We start from the raw sequence: 25,095 nt of genomic DNA on the forward strand, positions 1-25,095 counted from the left end.
ATACAACAACTTGAAAGACAAAAGGTATGGCACACTGACAGCTTCAATAAAATTGGACAGATATCTCATTCAAAATTCACTAGACACATCTTTTTTTTCCCCCTTCTTTTTGAAGATCACTCAAACCATTTCTAAAGACTTCATTACATACATATCTTTTTTTTTGTTTTGTTTGCCAACAGACTGTTAACAAAAAATCATTCTAATAATGATGCAAAATGAACTTCTTCCACAAACATCAGTATTAAGTGTTGGATAAACATAAGCACAACAAAGAATGTGTTTGTGATAAGTAAGTACATCTTCAATTGCTTCATTGATCATGTAGTTATTTAAGTCAGGTCTAACACAAAATATTTTTGACAGACGTGATTCTCATTTAAAATATACAACGAAAATAATATTTTTTTCTGTAAGATAAATCATAACAAACACATTGCCATCATCACTACTACAGACCTCCCAACCTTTCTAACTGAAAAATAGGGATGTTGGCTCAAAAGTAAAGAGCAGTTTCCATCGGAGTGTGTAGTACAATTATCAAGAAAATAGGAAACTCCTTCTGAAACAAGAACTGGAAATGGTCAAAATTCAGAGTCTTTCCTCTAAATTCAGAATAGTTGGGAGGTCTGCTACTACTAGTATGTACAATATTTTATTTTCTCAAAGGAGAATGAAATCAAGGGAACGCCTAGTGGATAAAGTGAAGTTAAAGAAGAGACTGGAGAAAGTTTATAGGAAAGAGGGCATCTGACAGACACAGTCTTGAATATCAGTATTAAAAGTAGGTATCTCATTGGACTGGAGACTAGTTGGCGACCTGGTAGCGACTTGAGTCTCCCTAGTTGCAGAGACGTCTCCGTGATGTTTCCTGCAATGTAGCCGAGTCCCTGGGGAGTCGCAAGAAAATCAATCATGTTCAACTTTTCGGAGACTCTTTCGGGTCTCCAGTTGGCTGCGGAGACGTCTCCACAACGTCAACGTTTTGGCCAAGGCATGGAGACTAATTTCATTCACGAGGTCTCAAAGACATCTCCGTAAATTTTGCAGAGGCCAATAGGGGACATCTTGGAGATGTCGTGACGACATCTCTGTGAGTTCCAGATGAATACTTAAAAATTTTATCTGGAAACATCTCTGAAGTCACCATGGAGTCGCCTCCTTGGTGAGAGAGCAAGCCATTTTTGGTCTCACACGAGTCGTGTCAAAGTCTCGTCAAATTAAATACACCATTCAGTCATCTTACATAATGCAACAATTCATTCATAATTTCTTTCAAAGGAGAGGATAACCAATCAACTGACATACAACATTAAAAGCAATATGGACATTGTTGATACAACATAATAAGACAAATGAACAGATAAAAATCAACACAGTGCTAGTATAGTGCATTGGCATTGCACTGAAATCTTTAACATCTAGTCTTTAACATCTTACATGCAATGATCAAACAAAAGTTCACTTTTACCTACAGAAAGGTAACACATTGATAAAATTCTGCATATATGTATACAATAAAAAATGATCACTTGAATACACAAATCCTACTTATTTCGACTGGCAGTATCCAATCAAATTCCATTCTTTCATTTCATGAAGACAGAAGCATAGTAAGGTGTGTCTATTGCTTTGCAATTTTCAAAAACAGTTAGTTAAATAAAGGTCTTCCCGTAAAACATGCCGATACATCAGCTTTTATGACAGAGTGAGGCAGTACAATGATTCACACACGTGAATGTAAAACATCTGTAGTAGCAAAAAGATTCAGACATATTGCAACTAAATGGTACAAAATAAGCCTATGGTAGTTTACACCTACTAATTCAGGCACCATTGCATAATATGGATGTACTATCAACTGACACTAATCAAGGCATACAAAAGATATGCTGAAAGCTGATTGGATGTTGGATCACTTCTGGTCACCATGACAACAGGCATCTATGCAGCTGAGCTAATAACTACAAGACGAGTTTGAGTTTGTATTCACTACTTTAATGAAGCTCCAAAACACCACTTTTTTAGCAGATTCCTGTCATAGAGAAATATTGGTTTGAGCATAATCATGTAGAGTATAATTCAAATCTGTAACACTGAAAACCTGCACACCATGATTTTTTTTTCTTTTTTTGCAGGGTGAATTTCAGTGGACTTTGCCAGTTCATAATTTGACAAATGATACATCTTTACATTCATGATTTAGTAGTATCTCCCTAATATTTGCCTTTATTATATATTTTACTGATCTTCTATTTTATAAGGCCTGTGTGGGATGAAATTAAAAAAAATCCTCAGAGAAATATGTCATATTCACAGTAGTCCTATACAATGCTCTTTCATGAACTGCAATGAGTATAACACTACACTGTCTTTACAACTGACCCATTATGGTGGTCCTGGGATTGAAAGATGAATGAATCTCTGAGAAAATGACTCATTTATTTAAGAAGGATAATTATTTCTTTCTTATTTTGTTGTTGTTGTTGTTGCAATACCCATCTGATGGTTCTAAATTGACATTCAGAAAGATTTTCTTTGGCTTATGTTCACATGTGTGTGAAGTCTTAGGGGGAGTTGCAAGAAAGTTGCAATTAAATGCAACTCCCCCAAATCTACTGCAAATCCTGCAATTGATTGCAACTCGACTTTCTTGCAACACCCCCTTAGCCATCTTTAAAATCTTAATGCAATTGTCTTTTCACATTACCCTTTAACCATTTGGCTTCCCATACTTCTATTTCTCAGTGGGGTAAGATGACAAATGGGATACTGTATATAATATGCCATATACTTAGCAAGAATAATTTTCCACAATTTTGTGAGCGGTTGATTCTGTGATCATAAAATACAGTAATGGACAGAGAACAGTACATATAAATGTTGCATCCATGTCCTGATCAAAATTAATAATTTTTTCATGGTGCACAATTCACAAATAGCACCCACATCACAAAATTCTAGAAACTGAAAACCCTGCAAAATGTATGGTGTAAACAGTACATTGATCTCTCATTTGGGCTGCCACTGATAATCCACAGAGGCATACTATTACAGACGCACAGAAGCTCTTATCACAGCCTCCAGGTATGGCAATTCACTGACTATCTCTATGATAATGACTGCCAGAAGAGCAAACATATTCATATCTCCTTTAAGATAGCAACACTTTGGAACTGCAAATTAGAAACATAAATATCTTTCATATCTTTCAAACATAAATAAGTCTTTTTGTTCTGGTGTAAAGTGCCTTGAGCATTCAATCAGAATGGAAAATGGGGCTGTAGAAATTGTATTATCATCATTATTATTCTATCCTTCTTTCTTTTCTTTTCTTTTTTTAATTATGTCATTATTCATCTTTCACCTCCTATCAATGCAAAGAGAGAGAAAAAAATGGATTATGCATTTTTTTTTAACATTAACATAATAAACCAAGTACAGGTAACTCACATATAACAAAGTCCTCCAAACCATTATTCCCCCCCCCCCCCCACTATATAACAGTTTTATAATGGCTAAACTTATAAAGTATATAGAAATAAATAGATGATAATTTTGGGTCCTGCATTTTTACTTCACTGAATCAAAATTTCATTATAACCATGATCAATATAACAACAGTACATTGTATGATTCTCATTTACCTGAACAATCCAATACATTTTTACAATCACATACAGAATTACTCTTTTGGGAAGATACAGAAGTAGTATGGAGTGAAATATTCAAGGCAACATTAGAATGGATGCTGGATATCTTTTTGGACCACTATATACATAAGAAAACAAATACACAAAAAAATACACTGAAAAAAACAACAAAGGTATCAGGTGATGCATGAATTTTTGTGCTTAGCACTTGTGAGAACATGTGTACATTAATTCTTTTTTATTTTCCTTTTGTGGCAAAGTCCTTACTGGTGTCAAGCCTGGATTACAAAACATGAATTCTCTTTTTCTTAAAAAAAAAAAAAAAATCCAGATACGGACATTATCAATGTACATGTATATTACCGGACAAGATGATGAGGCACTTTTCTCATTCACTGTCTCAGTCGTAAACCCAGAGATAACGCAGAAAGAGCACGAAAGAACAACATTTGGAAAGCCCATCGGGCATATATTAGCCACACGTACACATACATAGTGCATACATACATAAATGCATCCCAGCAAACACCTATGGGAACATACAATACTGTATAGACATTGCACATAGGGTCTTTAAAAAAAGGACATTTATATAAAAAAAAAAATGAATCCATTCAAAATAATGTGAAGAGGCTGCATTTATTAGGATGCTTTAGTAGGTTCATTTAGTAGGTGCATTAATTAGGAGTTTATGCCCATGCATTCACAAAAGTCAATTTGATTGCATAATTACACAATTGACAAACTGGACCAGCCAGAAAATTACTTTTTGGTGACATCTGACTTGACCATTCACATTCACCCATCATTTAAGGCAATTCATTATCTCTATCCTTCCTCCCATGGTATATTGCCATTGGACATTCCTAGCTGAAATCAGGGTGATATAATAACATTTATATGTGACCTTTGACCATGAATTTTGACCTTTCACAACTATGGCATTCACATGAACACTTGTCAATATTACTACTTTTCTCTGTCGACCAACATACTGTAAAACATGATATATTCGTGGCATGAAATTTTCGCGAATTGGAGCTGACAGCCTTTTTCGTGACATGAAATTTTCGCGATGTGCCACTGGTGTTCAATGCATATAGTGTAAACAAGAACTTTCGCGTGCATTTTAGTTTCGCGAATCTTGGCGCTCGCGAAATTCGCGAAATTAAACTGCACGCGAAAATTCCTTGTTTTACAGTACATCACCACTGGAGATTGCTAGGTGAAGCCAAAACGTGAAATTACAGCCTTTTTTTTTTTTTTTTTGTAACGGCAAAGCTACCATGATGTTTGAATGTAACTTTTCCAAACTATTATGAAATGGGACTATTTCTATCCCTCCTACAAAAATTTTTATCATCAACAGACTTCCTGAATGAAGTTACAGCTGAAAAACCCCATTTTTATCAAAGTTTTGAGACTTTTGACCTCGAGGAATTTTTGACAAAGAAAACACCGAAACTATGAGCACATCTACATCTCATGTAGCATATCTGAACAAGGCACACACCAAAAGAATCTGTTTAGTGATTTTTCTCAGATCATGTTTATGAAATTTGCAATGGACGGACAGACTGATTGACAACCTACAAACATATTGCTCTGGCAACCTCTAGGTTGTAAGCATAAAAACATAATAACTTAATCAATTGATTGTCCACATTATTTACAAACATAGATATTTTGTGCATAGCATATAAGACATTCCTTGACATTTTAGAACATCATGCAATTAAAGTGAAAACATACTTTTTGTAAGGGCTTGAGAACCTGTCTGGCACCATTTCATATTTGCTTGCAATATATCGCAAGAGTCTACAAAGAAACTTATCTGGCTGACGCGATTTGCCGGGATGATGAGTCGTTTTGGAGTATTTGAGAAAAATAATGAAAGTCAGATAACCAACTTTTATTCCAGAAGGATCCAGACTAACTCGGTCTCAGGGAAAACTCGACCCTATTTCAGACAATTTACACGCAGTTCGTGATCGCCATATTCTACAGCATAATACCAAACAAGGCCTAACTGAACAGACAGGAAAGTGCGTGCTAATCCTGTACAAAACAAATGGACAGCACGCGGTCCTCACGCCTATATGCACATCACCTCAGTTGCTGAGATGCGCTCTCTTTGAAATTTTTGTTGTTGTTTATCAAGTGTCTTTGATTGTTTTTAGAGGACTCTGGTGCTTGATAGGCGCACACTAATTTTGCATGCGCGCCAAAGAGGTTTTTTGATGTGCGCGTTTTAACAACTCGGACCATTACTGCGAGTAGCCAGAACGCGAAGTGCTAGTTTATACAGGCCGTTCCCATAGTTCAACACTGTACAATCCAGAGGAACAACCAATACAACTCAGCCCGCCATCAAGCGATGCCGAGTTATCCCCGAGTCCGAGTTTAGCCTGACCCCGTTCGGGTAAGTTCTGAGACTGAACCTTTTTGGTGAATATTTCGCATTTTCGTCTTTACCCATCTAATATCTTGTTATTACAGCATTATTCCGCACATTTCCTAGGCATACATTCACATTTGGGAGCGAAATTTGACAACTTTTGCAGGCGTACCAGAACTATGTTTTGGCTTTAACCCATTGAGGACAAGCAGACTTTATCATGACACACACTTCCCAAAGACACCTGCCCAAGTATGCTAAGGATTAGTCATCAGTGGGTTAATATTTCAGAAACAAAATACACCTAAAAGTAAAGAAAACAATGCACAATGAAAGATATATGCTTGAATAATGCTGCTTATTGAAAACGTATACTAAAATCATTCTGCTAGAGCTTATCCCATCAAGACACACAATCTAACTTCTCTAGAATCAAAGTCAGTACAGTGCACTCCCATTATAACGAACGCGGTTATAACGACATTCCGGTAACAACTAAGTAAAAAATTCATGCCACATTATACACTCCATGTATTTTTATCGTTTATTTGTTCGGTTAGAACGAAATTTCGATATAATGAAAGAAAACTGCTGGTCCCGAGGACTTGGTTATAATGGGAGTCCACTGTACACACACTTTATATGCACACTTGAGTCTACCTCTTCCATTCAATTTCAATTCGTATTCCTATCAAGCAATCAGTAAAACTTGTAACTCTTAAACACACATTACCCATCTCTCCTTTCGATTTGTATCTATCAATCCAGCTTATAAATAGTATCTTTGCCAAAAAGATAAATCCAGAAGGCTTTGAATAGAACATTATCAGAGACCAAGAGCACCAGATGTCTTACTTGAATTCATTTTCCCTGAAATTGTTACAGAGGTCTTCTTTCATAGCAAAGGTGAAATCGCTCATCCCTCCGATGCGGCCACAAATTCTTCTTCTTCGTCATCATCCTCCTCATCGTTGTCCCCCTGGTTCTCTCCCTCGACGTCAGGCTCCATCAGCTCGATCCAGTAGCTCAGCTTCTTGCTGCGTGCCCAGCTGTAGCTGTTGTCCATCTTGACCACGTCTGCAAGAAGGTGAAACATTAAATCTCACAGACTTAAAACAGGCAGTTACAACACCACACACAGAGCAGGTCATGAAAAGACAACCATCACTTTTGTATTTTGATTGCCATTTCATGGGGGAAATTCTGAAACAACAGATTGATATCATGTCTTGCTTTCTTCGCCCTTTTGAAATGACAGAGATCTGTTGTGACACGTTGTGCCTTGTTTGTGTAAGGATGAGAAGACTATTCCCTGTAGATAATGTGGACACAATTTTTTTTGTTTGCTTTCTGTTTGCCATCTAAAACCATCACACTACATTTGTGTTACAGATAACTCCACTAATGATGAAAACAACCCGTTATTTGGTCTAATGATAACATGACAGCCTTCACTGCCAAACTTATTTATCACCATTATTTTTCCGCCACTTTGCTCACTCTGTTTTTCACTTACAATATAGCATCAATCGTTAAATTTGTCAGAATTGTCAACAAGTTAACTCAACATACTACAGTACACATTTTGAAAGCATCATTAAAACATTGCCATCACCATAATCATACTGAACACATTAGCTGAATTCATACGTACAAAATAGCGGGATGATGATCGCGCTCCATATCTCGAGATTTTTTGCAACCGTTCACACGCTCCAAATTAGCGGGATAGTGATTGCGCTCGGAATCTTGAATTTTTTGCAATTGTTCACACACACAGAATTATCCCGCTAATTGCCGATCGAGATAACAGCCAAACCTGCAAACTGGGTCCCACAGCGCGCTTCACTGCCTGCGCTTCTCTTTGCCCATTGTTTTTTGTGCGTCAGTGGTGTGGTTCGCGCGCTGTTGTTGTGGGGCACCAAAGAGGTTAAGGACCTCTTCGCAGAGGCCTCGCTGTTGTGATGTGCGCATTGCATGATGGGATATAAAAACTTGAGATTCTAAACCCAACCGTTCACACGTACCGGCACGGGGCAAATTAGCACGAGATTTCTTAGGATTAGCATCGCGATGCTGACCGCGCTCATTTTCGGGTTTTTTGTGTCCACACGCGCAAAAATCTCGAGATTGCGATTGCGATGCAAATCTTGAAATTTGTATCCCACTAATTGGTGTACGTGTGAACCCCCCTAAGATGAACTTTTTAGAGTTTCTTATAATGTGTGTCATCACTGCTATTGACATCAGCAGTGGTGTCATAAATTTCAAGCCTCTCCGCCTCCTTGAATTCTTCCCCCACCCCCCTTCCTCCAACCAAAGCCATCACACCAAAGCATCAGAGGTTTCCCCCTCACTCACATGTGCCTGGCTCCTCCAAGATGAGCTCTCCCGTCTCCGGGACGAGATGGCAGCTGTACCGCTGCGTCTTCACGATGGCCGCTTTGCTCCCGTCATCACCAACTCTCTTCACCCCAAATGCCAGATCATGATGCTCTGTTCGGAATTCATACCTGTAGGGACATTTGTGTGTGTGTGTGTGTGTGTGTGTGTGTGTGTGTGTGTGTGTGTGTGTGTGTGGTTTTTTTTTGGGGGGGGGGAGAAAAAGCAGCAGGGAGAGAGGTAAGGGGAGAGAGAAGGGTGGAAAAAAAGAAGAAAACAAAAACAAAAAGGGTTGAATGTCAAACACCTGAAACATGCAACCATGAGCGATAGCACCTTAATGTAGTGATTCTTTACAGCACATTTAAAGACAAGGTTGACTAAAGCAAACTGGCATAACAATGTTATAAATTATCAATGGAGGGAATGTGCAACTCATACTATTAAGATAGCTGAGTGTCCTAATGATTCAAATCCACTAAAAATGGAACAGCAAAAAAAAAAAATGCTATATCCACACCCAATAATGGTGCTTGTGGTAATTCACATGAACATTAATAAAATGTTGTAAGTGTACATCAAAGCTCCCTTTGATTGTTCAACAACAAAAAATATTCTGAAATCCTCATTACAGTGCAAATACTCCATGTCAACCTATTGTTTATAAAGCCCACCACACACTACACGACCTAAGGTGGTACAACCTTCCGACCATGAGACTATGTCATGCAACCTGGCAACACATACTGTGCGACCTGACCTTAGGACCTGCAACCTGCCTCCCATGTGCTTTAACACACAGCACGAGCGCAGCTAGCAGCTAGCTAGCTATAAACGCACGACCACTGAAAAGATTCAACATGCTAAACCTTCCCACCAGGTCATGTGACGTAGTACTACAATCTGACACTTTGGTGTTTGAAGACGTCAAACCGACAGTCGGAAGGACGTACGGCCTCAGGTCATGTAGTGTGTGGTAGGCTTTAGTCAACAACCATCAACTGTTTTTGATATCATCTCTGAATTTCAGAGAATCCAAGAGTGCTGTCATAAAATTATGTCAGTCAACAGTAACAAACGATCTAATCTGATGTTTGATATGATTCATGACAATGAATTTGGTCAAGCATGAATTCAAAATGGCTTTTCTACCTTTACATAAAATAGCAGAACTTCAAAGTCTGAAACAGTTTATGCATAGAGTGGCTAACTCACAAGCAATTCAGACTGCATCACATTTAAGCAGTTGTGATTGACCCCCTCTGAGAACCAACATTCATCCAAACAATTTGCTGTCAACTGTTCGTTCTGTCTATTCATAAATCTTAGAAATGATCTCTTCTCCAAGCACACCTGAGAACACTATTGCACTGTGTGGTCCTGTATGTGAGTTGTAGCGTTCCTCCTCGCGCTATCTCTTTAATCGTCATCTGTGATGCGTCGATGGAAAGATGGCGACCTGTTGAGTAGTACTCCTTTGGCACTTTTCCTCCAAGTTTGATCTAAAGGAAGATATATATCATTGTTTGGTGATGTTAGAAGGTCCAGTTGGCATGTATTGGATGATAATGTAGGCTGTGATAATAATATAATACGAACTGGCCTTGAGGGGGATACAACATTTATTGCCTGGACTAGAATCATATTGCCCGAGTCAAAGATGGAACTATTTGACTCGGGCGATAAAATTCCCATATTTGAATTGTTTGGGTCTGCATGTTTGACCAAACTGATAATAATTATAACAATAGTGGCCTCTTGTAAAGCACTGAAGTCCATAAAAAATGACGCTCATGGCGCTGTAACATAACCAGCATGAACAGTGCATATACAACCATATGATAATCAAACACGATAACTTATCGGAACAATGAAATACAAAAACAAGCAAAATGCTACTTATACATAACAAAATTGCCTATTAATGGACATCAATGTCTTCCCATCACTCAGACAACTGATTTTGTTTCCAAATTTATGTCCTATCGAAAGATGGTTCTCTTCTGCCCAAAGAGCCAGTGATTGGAAATTGGAAAACATGGCAGCTATGACCCCGCATGGGTTGCTCATGGCAGGCATTCAAATTCTTGACTGGCTGCTGAATACGTGTTTGTTGTTGCTGTTGTTGTTGTTGTTGTTGTTGTTGTTGTTGTTGTTGTTGTTGTTGTTGTTGTTGTTGTTGTTGTTGTTGTTGTTGTTGTTGTTGTTGTTGTTGTTGTTGTTGTTGTTGTTGTTGTTGTTGTTGTTGTTGTTGTTGTTGTTGTTGTGTTTTTTTTTGGGGAAAATTGATTGTTTTTCACAAGTATATACTGTGACATCATTTCAAAAATAGTGTACTATATGGAAAATGTTGTCACAAAAGAAGTTATATCATCTTTCAAATAGTATGCCATGGAGGTCAAAGATTCCAACATTCTGAAATAGTTGAAAATGCATACAATCACTACAGGATAAATTTTTGATCCAAAATATTAATAGAAATATGTGTGCACATCTATGCATGCACATATACTGGTACACAGAAAACAATTAACTTACAGTTCCTGGGCACATCGGGTCGCCATCTTCGATCATGTTCCCGCCCCAGTACTTGGGCAGCATGTCAGCATCTATTACCTTCAGAAGCTCATCAGCAAAGTTATCTGTTAACAGGTGCAACAATAAATTCTTTGCATTAATTGGCATTGATTCTTCAGGCAAACAAAAAGGTTCAACAAAAGATAAAAGAAATACATAAAAGAAATAACAGCGAAAACAAGTGAGAAGGCACTTGGACACTTGTTGTTGAATAGATTATATCCTGTGAAATTTGTGTGCTAAAGATGCCTGTTACATCCCTTACAGTAATAGTTTAAGAAATAGAATCTACATTCTGCTAGAAAAATTCTGATCCACTCAATGAAAATATCTGACAAGAAATACAAAAGACAAAATATCTAGCAAGAATCAAGAAAGACCTGTATTTACTGTGTTCCCTACAAACAGCATGCTCATTATTTCTATTTGACACATCCCTTTTTTGTTTAAGGCTACATATCAAATGAATTTTCTTGTTCCCTTCCCAAAAACAATAGTAATAATGCCACATCTTCACTTTCATACTACACCTGTACCTATTAGACGTTTATGCATTTTACCCCCTGCATATTAATCTAACCCAAGACAATAGCTGAAGTACAGTGGATAAGACTCTTGACTTTGGAGTGGAGGTCCTAAATTTTGTCAGTTCAAGTCCTGCCAAGAGCTTACTGTAAAAGCGGAAATTCTTGTGCAAGTAATCTTTTGCGCTTAGCTGGGAAAATTCAATTTTGCATATACTAATTCCGCATATCAAAGAGATTAAATATCATTACATATCACACACGAAAATATCCACAAACTTTTAATTTCATGCTAGTATCATGCTTGACAAAATGTGCACAAATTTCAATTTTTACAGTACTTTTTTGGACAAGACATTTCTACGCAAAGTGTCGCTCTCAATCGAGATATTAAAAATGGGTACCTTCCAATGCTTTAGTAATAACAATGGCAGGGCCCTCTTGGAAAAGCAGTGCTAACACTGAAGAGGTTACCCTCGATAAAGAGGATGTTGTTGTTGTTGTCAAAAGCACGAGGAATTCAAAATTTCTTTCTTTGCCGATGATGTGGTGTAAACCCGATACCGAAAATGACCTACTTTTCAGGACAGTGATCTTGTTCCGTGTCTCCTCACTGAGGAAGGGCCGAACTATTGAGTACGCCAGTGGAAATAACCGTGGAGCTCTGACGACGATGATTCTGTGGAGAAGCTCAGGGTAGTGCTGCTCACACAGTTGTGTCACCTGCAGAATATAACAAAGTTTTAGACATTTTATCTTTGTCCCCTTTGATTTTGTATCCATCCATCCATGTACAGTTTTCACCTTTGTTTAAGTTTTGTAACAGCAGGCAAGAAAAAGAAAAGCAGCACAACTACCAGCCTACATTTCTGTAGTAAGTGGCCCACATCTCTACCAGTTTGCCTTTAACAGGGGCCTCTCTTTTCTAACAACACAATGATTTTGTTCCTTTTAATATATGTTATGCACTTGCTAATTTTTCTTTTCTGTTTACAAACACATGTTCATATATATTTTGTATTGCATAGACTTCTTGTAATAACTGTATTTGAAAGAATTATGTGCTATTGGAAATAAAAGCTGAGATGATATAAATTGAATGATGTTCAGTTATCTGCCTGAAATGCAAAAGAAGTAAGTGATCAGTCAGAGGATGTCAAAAAGAATATCAGCTCTCCAAATTGTAGAAACTCTTTGAAATCATCCATGTTGACAGGCTATCTATACTCATGCTGAAGAGTTGGTTATATTTCCTGTCAGTTCATACAGTATTGTGACATGACTAAGATGCCCTAGAAACTATTGACTTGAAGATGGTGGTGAGAATAGAATGAGGGAACACTCAATCTTTTGATCAGTCAGTCAACGTTCACTGCTAGAAGTATGTCTGGATACATTTTGGTTTGTCTGGGCCATTGAAATAAGAACTGTTCTCATTCTGCTTTTCTATCTGTAGCCTGTACCCCTCCACAGGGAATGCATCAATGATAGTAGGCACGCCCCTTATACTAGGCAGGGCTTTCTCTGGAGCACCTGCAGCTTAAAGTGAAGCCAGGCTCAACCAGGTTAACTCTCAGCTTTTAAGAAAGCCCAAGGTGGGGGGTGGGTAGCTGGGCAGGGGCAGCTGAAATAGGCAAGGCTTACTGAACTCAAAGATATCAAGTAACGTCTGGTCTCAAATCAAATCACGATCCCACAATTTTGAGTCCAAATACCTCATAAAATTAGAATCACAGTTACATTGATCCTTTCACATGTGTAAAACGAGGAATTTTTGCGTGCACTTTAATTTCGCGAATTTCGCGAGCGCCAAGATTCGTGAAATTAAAATGCATGCGAAAGTCCTTGTTTACACTATATGCATTGAACGCCAGTGGTACTTCGCGAAAATTTCATGCCACGAAAAAGGCTGTCGGTTCCAATTCGCGAAAAATTCATGCTGCGAAAATATCATGTTTTACAGTAATTGCATTTCTCCTCTCAACTAGAACGAGTGAAGATCTAAGATAAATACACACAAAAAAAGAAACATGATACAATTTTCCATCCATAAACTCACACTTGTAAAGAGGTGCACTCCAGGTTTCCACAGGTGGTGTTGACCCAGGTTCTCCAGATCGACAATGTAGTAGATTCCATCAATTTGTCTGTTCAGCTGCAGAAAGACACCAAAAAAGAAGAGAGAGTGTAACTTCATTTTTTGGATGCATGTTCAAAGGTTTTTAATTTCAGTAACAACCATTGGTGCATACAAGAACAAGTGGTACTGTCTTCTTTAAATGCATATCCTCTAAGACAATGCCAATTTAGGAAATTAACAATAGCACTTTCTTATGTCCTGGATAAGATATTGTTACATACCTTGGGCAGTAAAAAGTATGTTGGTGGAAAAAGAAACCATTGATTTGATAGGCATATACACAGTCAAGAATATAACATGATAGCTGTCATTTAGAACATACATTTTTTTAAGTGATGACATTACAAGGGAAATTTTCTCATGGGTAACTTTTCATGCTCAGTTGGGTAAAGATGAATTTCGCATGTTTTTAATTCCATGGAATCAAAAGGTTAACCAGTATTACATGCAACAACCCAAAAATTCACTAGCTTTCATATCGTGCTACTTTCATGTTGCATGAAATACGCAAAAATTCCCGGTTTTACAGAATGCCATACTACCCAAAGAAGTAATAAAAAATTTCCTTCATAGATTACTGTCAGAGCCAGTGACTCTAACCCATTGAAGACGAGTCCCGAGTATACTCGGGCAGGTGTCTATGGGAAATGTGTGTTATAGCAAAATCAGATCGTCTGCAACAGGTTAATGAAATAACAGGAATAGGAGGTGATTTTGATTAAGTGAAAGAGAGTTCTCTGCAAACTGGGTACATCACTCAGCTACGAAATAATACAAACTCCTACTCTATGAGTGCATCGAGTCAAATTAACATCGCAGCAAACTAAAAAAGCCCATTCTTTATAACCACTGACTGTTTAAGATGAGCATACATAACAAAAAAGCAGACTTGGATGTTTAGGGCACTTTCAATATGTACTTTTTGCCTTTTTCCTCTTTTATCTGTATCTCTGTCTTTCCGTCTCTGACACTCTTAAATGACAAGTTCACCTTAACCCGTTGAAGACGAGTCCCGAGTATGCTCAGGCAGGTGTCTATGGAAAATGTGAGTTGTAGCAGTATCAGCCCGTCCTCAATGGGTTAATATAAATTTTGTGGACCGAGTAAATGCAAATTTTGAACAATTGTCCGATTTCCCTCAAACTTCACCAATGTGTTCTACCAATATTGTTGCATTCACTCAACCTACACATATATATTAAGGTGAACTTGTCCTCAAAGAATTAAACTCTGCTTTCATATCCATTTCTTCAAGTATTAATGATGTCACAAGGAAAGTGGATGAAGGAAAGAGAGCAACATGACAGCACATGCTGACATGGGGATATGTGTGCGTGTCTTTGTGCATCTTTTCTTCGCTCTGCAATTATGTACTTTAGACCTCAATTTGGCGGAGTGGTTGTGCACATATCCTCTTCTATTCAAGCTTGTTGATGTGAAATGATTACAATAGGGAGACAGATGATTGGATGACCCACAGCCTAGAGACCATCCATCAGACTCTAGTGGGCAAAATCTACATCCCACTTGACCCTTGGATCAAGACAAGATGGTGGAGGGGAGGGGGTGGGACCACATATTTCTGATGCTAAAGGAGAAGTCCAGACAATATTCATAATTGCGTATCATGTAGTACATGAATCGACAGCTCCATGTATAGATTTGTGGAATTTTTTGTAGTCCTTGAGCAGCGAAACCAATACTATGAAAAACTCCAAACAAATCACACAGAACAAGGATGATGACATGGGAGGCTCACATATTTCAGAAATGTAGCAATATAATTCCATTACAATACCGCTTGCTTTACAACTTCACCTGTGTAGAATTGATGCATGTATTCTTATGGTGAATCTGCCATGTCATCATCCTTGTTCATTGTGATTTGTTATGAATTATGAAGACATTCATATTCTTTATCCCACTCACAATGAATTTTGAAACTCTGTACCCAGTATAACTGATTTATAGTTGTTGAATTGTTAAAGTCTGAAAATCATCCAGGGCCCCGTTTTATCAATCGAGATATAATCAATTATAAATTCCCTTACCACACAGGCTGTCATAGACTTAAGACAGAAATCAACTATAGATATAATCAACTGTAACTCTTCATTAAACAGAGCCCAGAGCTCTCCTTTAATGGAGTTCCAACCCCCCAGCAGAGGATCTGTTCCACCAGCACCCCACCTTTTCCGTCTGCTGTATGACAGCGTTCTGAAGCCTCTCCAGTGTCTTGATGTACAGCTTAACCATGTCGGACGTTGGGACGGAGTGAAGCAGACCTGATGATTGGGGCACGGTGGCGATAAAGGAGGAGGAGGGGAAGTGGGAGGGTTAGAAAACATGAACAAATGGTATTCAGGTTTCACAACATCACTTGTTCCATTGCCTCTGGATCTCACTCCTGAAAACTATGCTTGAACATATGACAACTGAGCTTGATACACATTTGACATACCATATTTTTCACCCTCTGATCCCCTCACATCCACCACTTAAAAATGCCATTAGAACTGCATGTTATAACAGGTTGCAAAGTAGCAAGGACAGAGTCTTAAAGAATGATGATAATAGCAGGTTTTCTTCTTCCATCACTTTTCCACTGCATCGTGGCACTCAAAGCACTTTCCAACATCACGCTATCCTGGTAATTTTACTCAAACCATCGCATGCAGTACTCTCACTCCATTTCCAATGGGAGCATTCTGTAAGGCTGCGTTCACATGGAAGTATTCGGTATTCGGTATTCGGTATTCACTATTCGGGCACCCAGTACACCATCACCCGCACCGGCAACTCACCATCCCATGCAGTGAGGATTTCTTCCTCCTACATTACAGCAAATCTTATTAACAATTTCTAAACTGCATCAGAATGTCAGTCTACATGCTTATTTTTGCTAAAGGGCAAATCCAGACCAAAATTGTCATTATTTCATAAATGAGAGATGGTATACGCTGCAAGAAAATCGAACAAGCTCGATTCCCACTATGCTGTACTATTCGCAACTATTCGGTACTTTCGAATAGTGCCCTCTTATGTGAACCGGTGTAAGGAAATCCTATCATTCGATTCAAGTTATTCGCGTGCCCTCGAAAATGAGCCCCGAATACCCGAATAGTATACTTCTATGTGAACGCAGCCTTAAGGCTACCACAGTGAGCTACTAAATTCAAACACAATAGCTTTCAGCGTCCTACCAGTTACTCATTCAGAGACTCCAACCCCCAAGCATCTCATCAACTTGAGAGATTCACCTGCCTGGACCCCCATCAATCTGGAGACTGATTGTGCGAACATGGGCACAATATTATGAGTATGTAGGGCACATCACAAGCTCGAAGCTCAATGGCCATTGCAGCTGGGGTCCAGTTCTATGGATAAAGATGCTCTCTGGTGCTATCTTAGCCTCATTATTTAACATAAATGACAAAACTAAACTTGGATGAATAAAAAGCTAAATTTTAAATGGTAAACACACTAAGCTAGAAAGGGAGAAATTAGGCCTCAAGTGGGAGAGCGGGAAGTTTTGCCAAAATGGCCTCAAACATGGAGAGTTGGAGTCTCTTCCCATCTATACACCAGGAAAGGTGTGGTCAAAATGTCTTGTTTACAAAAAAAGACAACAAGTACCGAGTATGGTTACCTCTACCAAAAAATATATGTTCTTTCACACAGAAAATGTGTTTGATTGTCATCGTAATCTTTTCAAACTTGTACCAGGGACAAGAATGATATGATTTTCTTAAAAACAAACAAACAAACAAACAAACACAACCACTAAAGCAAAGGCACCAGGGATTTTACATAACAGAGGTTTGTACTGCTATGCCCTAAAATTGTACTTGGCTCCAAAGAGACTAAAACATATCACTTTAGCTTATTAGCCATAATGAAACAATAAACTGGTTAGTACACATTCATATACTACAGACATAATGAAATTGACACACGTATCTACCTAAAAGAACAGTATAAGAAATTCAGAGGAAATTTTTTTGTGTTATTACAAAACCAAGAGCAGTGAAGAACATAAAAAAAAAAAAAAAGATAGAGATAAAGTTTTACACCTCTCTTTTTCTTTGCTTCTAAATGCAGACGGCCGGAAGATTGCCAACTATACTTGGCAAAGTGCCCAGTCCAATGTATACCATTACCATGAGATGATGGGAGCTCAGCAGTCTTACAGACCAAGAGATATGATCCAAACATCAATATATGCAAAAAGTGCAAATGCAAGAATTATGACTATCGTTCCCTCAAGGTTGACCAACAACCAACACAATATTGATTGTAATTTCATTCACTGTTTGGCATTCCAAACTGAATTCAATCTTCACGCTACACCGACTATGAAATATATTCATAGAGGATCATCCTACACACATAAATAGGGCCAAACAGTGTACTGCTGACTAGTAGAAATAGAGCCTGGTACGACATCACAATGTGTGATGAATATCGCTCACACTCACCTTTGAAATCCACATTTCCTGTAGGATCCAGGAATGCAGGACGGCCATCTTTGGCTGGGCCTAGATATCCTCCGACTCCATACTTCTTTAGCACCTGGATAGATGCAACAGACATTCTGTCAGAGCCAGTGTGACTTTCAATTGAATTGCATTGAATTGAATTGAATTGAATTGAATTGAATTGAATTGAATTGAATTGAATTGAATTGAATTGAATTGAATTGAATTGAATTGAATTGAATTGAATTGAATTGAATTGAATTGAATTGAATTGAATTGAATTAAATTGAATTGAAATCAATTCAATAATGGTTTTATTTCAATCGTATTGCAGTCGGTGACTGAATTACACAAAGTTACAATAGAGTATAATGCATACACAATACAATGGAGGATCACAGCAAAATGGGATCATCATGCCAAAGGGATTATCTTTTCTTTTTAGTTCTGACAAGCCAGCCCAAAGTATTCGGTTATTTATTAAAAAAACAAAACAATATTAACATAAGCTATCAAAGATTAGAACCCTCAGAGAGACTTACACTAGTATTCTTCTGAATGAAATGGTTAAATGATGCAGATACTAGGAAACCAATATGTTCACAATACTAGCAATTATTTAATGTTAGGCAGAATGACAGTCCACGAATTCATATTATTGACCTTTAAATCTAAATAGCAGACTCAGGTAAAATTTATAAAACTGCCTTCCAAATTGTGTTTACCAAGGGCCCCCTACAAACATAATTGATAAAAGTGAAAAAGCTCTCTCATGACAAAGACAGGGAATTCCATTCCCATTTCTCTGATAATTTTCCTGAGCTTTATGTAAAAATAAGCTTTAAATGAAATCTGATAAGAAAGACTGTATGATACCTTTTAACAGAATTAAAATTATTATCTTCACGGGAGTAGATTATTTGGTGTGTTTTTTTTTAAATTCTTTAATAACTTCCGCTGTACACTGACTATCGATTAATGTAATTGGCCTTTGATCCCCCGATTTCAATCAAATCAATGAACTGCAAAATTCACGGTCTATCTACCAGATGCACTATGATATGCATATAGCCTACTAGTAAAGATCCTTTGCAAGGGTGTGCTCTTTGCATATATATCTCTCCATTGTAATTACGATAACAAATGAGATTGATTTAACAGGCGGTGCCTATGATTAACTTTGACATTCAATTTTACAAGCCAAGGAGAGCATCATATAATGGTCTACATCTGATAATCTGTGAAATTCTTGTTCAAAATGTGAAATGTAGAGAGCAGACATAGAATGAATATAAATGAATAAATAAATAAATATATACATTGTATGTGTATATATATATATATATATAAACATTCTATGTATATAAACACATATATGTACATATATAACAATACCATGAAGAATACTTATCACTTATTACTAGATCAGGAATACAAAGAGTGAAAGCCACCATCACATTAAATGCATTAAATTGTATACTACAAGCTCACAGTAAAACATACATTGCAATTTTAGTGTTAATATTTCATCAAAATGTATCATGGAATATCCTGCCTCATCCCTCACATATGACGAAGATATGTCCATGCTTTATTCTTTTATATGAAATCATTGCATAAAAAGAAGCCTCTGAAAGTAGATCAGTGAAAAAAATAACAATAGTGCTCGATATGATTATTGCAGCTGCAGTCACTGGTCATAATCGATTCACATCTTAACAAGATGTCTGAACATTACACATCCAAAAAACAAAAACAAAACAAAACACACACAAAACACACACAAAAGGAACCCATATACATAACATTTTCTGCTTTCTTTGTTATACTTTCAAGTAGGTATTTCAGTCATTCTGGTGAGACTCTGAAGTAGCAATGATGTTAGAACTCACATTTAATAACCAAACATTTTGCTAATAATCTCTCATGCAGAAAAAATATGATAATGAAAACATGAATATATTGCTAAAGCCTATGTATCATCAAGGGTGTGGAATGATTGCACTTAATATAGTTGTAATGGGTTAGGGTGATTTCAGAGTAAAGTTGATATCTAACCCTGTGTTAAGATTTGAATGGTACAAAGTCCTAATCATGGGAGAATCTTGAAATCTGGAGAGTTATGGGAATCAGTATGCAAAATATGGAAGGCGAGGAGGAGGGGGTGGGGGGGGGGAAGGAGTTGATTTAATGCTTATTGCAATCTTGGGAGAGTTAAAAAAAAGAGAAGAGCATATACGGAGACTCTCATCCAGACATTCTCATCTCAGCATGCCACAGAGAGAACAAACTCTTCAAGTTTGCCAACCTATTTAGTTTGACTATAGCTATATCACATGAGATGCGAGTCACATTACATTACTGGTAGATACCATCTTTTCACTTTCAGCATAATACTACATATACAACCCTGCATCACGAAACCACCAAAAAGTCAGCAGACGGGGAATTTTAGTTAAAGCAGACTCTGAAAGAGCAGACTCTAAGTTTCAATACAAGAAGGCTTCCCTAACCTATCTAAATAATGACAAGAAAGGACACACTGAAAAAGTGTTTACTGAGAAAAGAGGCTTTGAAGGTTATAGGGACTATTCAAAGGCTTAATCTCATCATACTGTGCTCTGTGCAATAAATGGGACAAAAAACAATACAAAACAAAACATGATGTAAAACTCCATAGCAACCACATTGAAGAGATTATCTCAATGTAAGCCAAAATTGTGCATACTTTATCAGCACATTCTATTCATCACTTCTACTAACTTTCAATGCAGTGACACTATCTTTTCACAAATCATTAGAGTTGAAAGCAAAGAGTGTGTAAAAGGTTTTGAAAAAATATAAAAGCGTCTCTCAGGTCAGACATACCTTTTCACACTAGTCTACACAAATGTCCTAGAAAACTGAAAAAATATTATTTCCCATGTGATTTATAATCCCAAATTTTAGATTTAAGCAGAAGAATTGCTCTTTCAGAAAATATGAAAAACCAAAGATAGACTGGGTTGACCCATATCACCTATTTTGAGTCCTCGCATACACTTGGATTATGCAACTTTTTGTGGGTTTTGTGATGCACAGTCACATATGTAGTACCAAATACTGTATACACCAAATATTTCGCGAGGTTTTTATTTTTGTGAATTTCGCGAGTCAGGTGCTATTCGCAAAATTAAAGGCACATGAAAATATTGACTCTGATCCCAATGTGAATGTGACGTATGTGTGTACATATATTTCCCCGTTCAGTACAGGACTCCACGATCACGAATTTAACCGCTCGCGAAATCGTCGGGAATTCCCAATTCACGAAAATTTAGATTTGAGAAATATATGAGTGTATACAGTATGTACCAAATAATGCTCATCCCCACCTCAGTGCATACATACAGGTCTTACCTCTGGCTCTTCAAAGTCTTGCTCTATTGACGTGACTTTATTCTCTGCTCTCCACTGTACATTCTGACAAAACATGTTGGTGAAGATAATAAGAAGGGTTGAAGTGTTACCAAAAAAAAAAAGTACAAAATGTTTATTTCAATGCAGTATTGACTTACTGCCCTTTGACAGTTGCAAAGTACACGTATATCTGTTTGACAGTATTTAGCAAAATCACTGAAGGTTATTCACTGCATTCAAAGTAAATGTTAAAAACCAACAACAAAACTCATAGAAATCCACTGCCATAGCAAATACTTTGGTGCTTGCATCAACTTTACGTAAAAATCCTTCATAATATTCCAGACAGATAATGGCAATTTTGTTTTATTGACGACATCTACACTGGTAGACTATTTTTTTTTCCCCCAGGCATATCGAAACGGTGCCTATTTTCAAGTAACAGGAAAAAAGTCTGCATATCAAATTAACCTGGTTCACTGGCATATATATAAGCAGAAAAATGGATTTATAAGTCAACATAAAAAAGAAAGACATGCAAAAATCAAACTGATGAGTTCTAGTTGTGTAACTTTAACACAAAGGCACAATTTTAAAGCTCATGAGCCCACTTACCTTCCTAAACATGCTCTCTGACTTCTTTAAGTTGAAGTTCCTTGCTGAGAGATAGATAGACAGATAGATAGATAGATAGATAGATAGAGAGGGAAAAAGAAACTGAAAATTGAGACAAATTCACATACACTTGACTCTGTAGATAGGATGCCCATGTTATACTAATGTAAGCAATCATCACCATGTAGAGCCACAACTCCACTCACTGCAGCAACAACTGAAACATTCATAATTGACAGCCTTTTCTTTTCCTGGCTCCTTTCAGAGTGACTGCACTTAGTGTGACATATATATTAACCCATTCCTTCTGCAATTCTCTGAGATCCATCAATGCCCCCAAATGAGATTCTTTTTGCAAGTGGACAGGCTGGTAATCCACCTGTGCGAAAGCACACAAGAGGTAGGCGGACATTGTACATGCATCCCCTTTCCATGGTCAACTAAATACCTGTGCCATCGAACAATGAAAATATCAATTGGGTGCAAGGTATGAAAAGAGCGTGCTCTGATGGGCTCACAACCTCTTTTTTTTTTATGCACGAAAGAGGCACCTGAATGGGGTCAGCGAAAATCAGACTCTACTGAGCTACATGTAAGCCTTGATCGCTTTGAATATGTATATGTACATCTTCGTTTCATTAGAAAAAGGTAAATCAGGCAATGATACATGTACATACAGTTTTCAAATAGGAAGAGAGCAGATATTGGTAGAGAAAACTCTAATTGTTTTATCAAAGCCATTTTTCTGGGCAGCATAACACAAATTTACATGAATTTAGGCCAGGAATGCAGACAGTTTTGTTTACATTTTTGGGAACATGGTAGACCTTGTTACTATATAATGTATTACCAGGTTCCAGTAAAGAAGGGGTTAATTGCAAACCTCTTTGCAAAACTACAAAATGCTCAAGGGTAGCATAAAAGAATGAAAAAGAAGAAGAAAAAAGAAATAGAGGTAACTAGGTACTTCTTTCTGTGCTCCTTACCAGTTACCATGAGGCCACCAACATGTACATTTTGACAAATGTTACTGCTGGCCTGTGTTTACTGCATGCAGAAATTTCCCATGAAACACATACACACACACGCGCGCACACGCACACATACGCGTCTATGGTGGAAATCGAGGACATATTTTACCAACAAGAATTTTACCATATAACCGAGGACCTGTGTGTAAGTAGAAATCTGGTCAAGCAAGGACTCATTCGTATATTACCATACAACCGAGGACTTATTACAGTAATGTTAATTGAGGACCTACAACATGTACCCCTCAATGCAAAAGCAGACCGTCTGGAATGGTCTGTGAACCGAGGATGTCTTTGGTTCGCTGGGTGTCCTCGGTTTAAATGTTAAGTTCTTGTGTATGTACTCGTTTTCCACCATTGGCAAGTGCGTGAGCACACGCACACACATACAAACACACAGATAAATTGAAACCAAGAGAAAATTGACAAATGGTAATATTACCTCGAAGAAATCTGAGGAGCCAGTAGTCATTGTGCTCAGGTTGGAGGACGTCCTGGAGTCTTTCTCGAAACTTAAAGAGTCAAAAGACATATATTTGTTTAAAAATATAACTACACGTATAACATATGCCTGAATAATGTTGGGTAATTAAGAGAGGGAAATCAAGACAAAGTACTAAAATCCATGAATATTAATTTGGAAGGGGGGGGGGGGGGGTAGGCACATCCGAGGAATGTATTAGAATTTGTCACATATGGAAAAGAAATGAAAACATATGTACTGATTTGAGAGTATACAAAAAGGATGTTATCCTGGTACAGGTTAGACTGAAATATGTCTACATTTGGACACACAAAGCACAAGAAACATGACACGATCCCGGAAAAATTAAAGAGCATTGGTATTCCAGAATACAATTGCCCGAATATGATCATGTCTACAATTTATGGTATAAACTGAGCCATGCAGGTAATGTAAACACATGCCTCCATCTGTAAATTGCTACACATTCAGTTTCGAATGGCTTGCTTAACCCATTGCAGTCTTTGTTTCTCCATCTCATTTTATTGTCTAAAAGTAACAAAGATTTTGACCGAAAGATCGGTCTATATCTGGTCATTGGGGATATGTTTCGCGGAGACTGCGTCTGGCTTCACGGGCTTCACGGAGGAGAGTGATAATGTCAGAAAAATAAAAGACTCCTCCGGACAGACGGATCTTTCTGTCTAACAAAGATTATGCCATTCAAAGGAGAAAATGGTGTTACGTTAGGATAAACGAGATAACAATCAGAATAAATTGCACCAGATTTTTTTTGCTTGTTTGCTGATGAAAGCGGAAGTGGGTGGCAGAAAACTGAGCCCCCCCTCCCCTTTTAAAAATGTGGCGCGGCGCCGGCCATTTAGAAGGCATGATAATTATGATAATTATAATTTAGCCAAGTAAAACATGTAACGGTTAGGCCCATGTCCTGATGCTGATGTTGACCGAAAGATCGGTCTGTATGATACTGATGACGTAGTGTTGAGATTGACAAGAATCAGTACATAAATATTACATATTTCTGACTTCGTCACTCGCTATTATTTTGTCAAGATTGAGATACTTCGTGACAGAAAACTATTTCACCTTGAGTAGCAGATCCCGGTGTTTTGCCGACAATACAAGCTCGTGACTGCAGTTAGCCATGGCCATCGACATCGTGCATACCAAGTGTCACTGTCAATGTCCACAACTGCACTGCTGTGAATCGCGGCGCGAAAATAATGGTACAATGTACGTAGCATCCACTAAATGTTAGAGAGCGACGTCACTATGGCATCAGAAAGTTAGTGTCTAGTTTCTTAACGAAGTAGAGAGACAAGAGTGACAATATCACAAGGATTAGGAGTCGTCCTCGGACGTTATGACTTGAGACACAACCAGTCGCGATTCCCATTCATTCCCACAAATGACC

General features: G+C 37.7%; 1 protein-coding gene across 1 annotated transcript; it reads right to left on the reverse strand.

The window, feature by feature from the left end:
- Nucleotides 1–6,967: 6,967 nt before the first annotated feature.
- On the reverse strand, nucleotides 6,968–25,014 carry LOC139711204 (SEC14-like protein 2). Its single transcript, XM_071623122.1, has 12 exons — nucleotides 24,768–25,014; nucleotides 23,640–23,709; nucleotides 22,167–22,210; nucleotides 21,552–21,614; nucleotides 18,153–18,246; nucleotides 15,865–15,959; nucleotides 13,594–13,689; nucleotides 12,113–12,257; nucleotides 10,972–11,075; nucleotides 9,787–9,935; nucleotides 8,413–8,564; nucleotides 6,968–7,128 (listed from the first exon to the last, which is right to left on the reverse strand). The coding sequence occupies exons 1-12, from the start codon at nucleotides 24,837–24,839 to the stop codon at nucleotides 6,968–6,970; spliced, it is 1,245 nt and encodes a 414-aa protein (XP_071479223.1). The 5' UTR covers nucleotides 24,840–25,014.
- Nucleotides 25,015–25,095: the final 81 nt, after the last annotated feature.

The sequence above is a fragment of the Diadema antillarum genome, unplaced genomic scaffold, assembly GCF_040938485.1.
Source record: "Diadema antillarum isolate AM-2024a unplaced genomic scaffold, OU_Dant_1.0 seq00001625_RagTag, whole genome shotgun sequence".
Classification (NCBI taxonomy): Eukaryota; Metazoa; Echinodermata; class Echinoidea; order Diadematoida; family Diadematidae; genus Diadema; species Diadema antillarum.

Excerpts from the sequence above, each read along its gene's own strand:
- LOC139711204 (XM_071623122.1), bottom strand. The coding sequence starts at position 24,839 with ATGTCGATGGCCATGGCTAACTGCAGTCACGAGCTTGTATTGTCGGCA. Across the intron at positions 13,690-15,864 it reads TCATACAGCAGACGGAAAAG|CTGAACAGACAAATTGATGG; the intron begins GTGGGGTGCTGG and ends GTCTTTCTGCAG. Across the intron at positions 8,565-9,786 it reads CAGTGCAATAGTGTTCTCAG|GTATGAATTCCGAACAGAGC; the intron begins GTGTGCTTGGAG and ends ATGTCCCTACAG.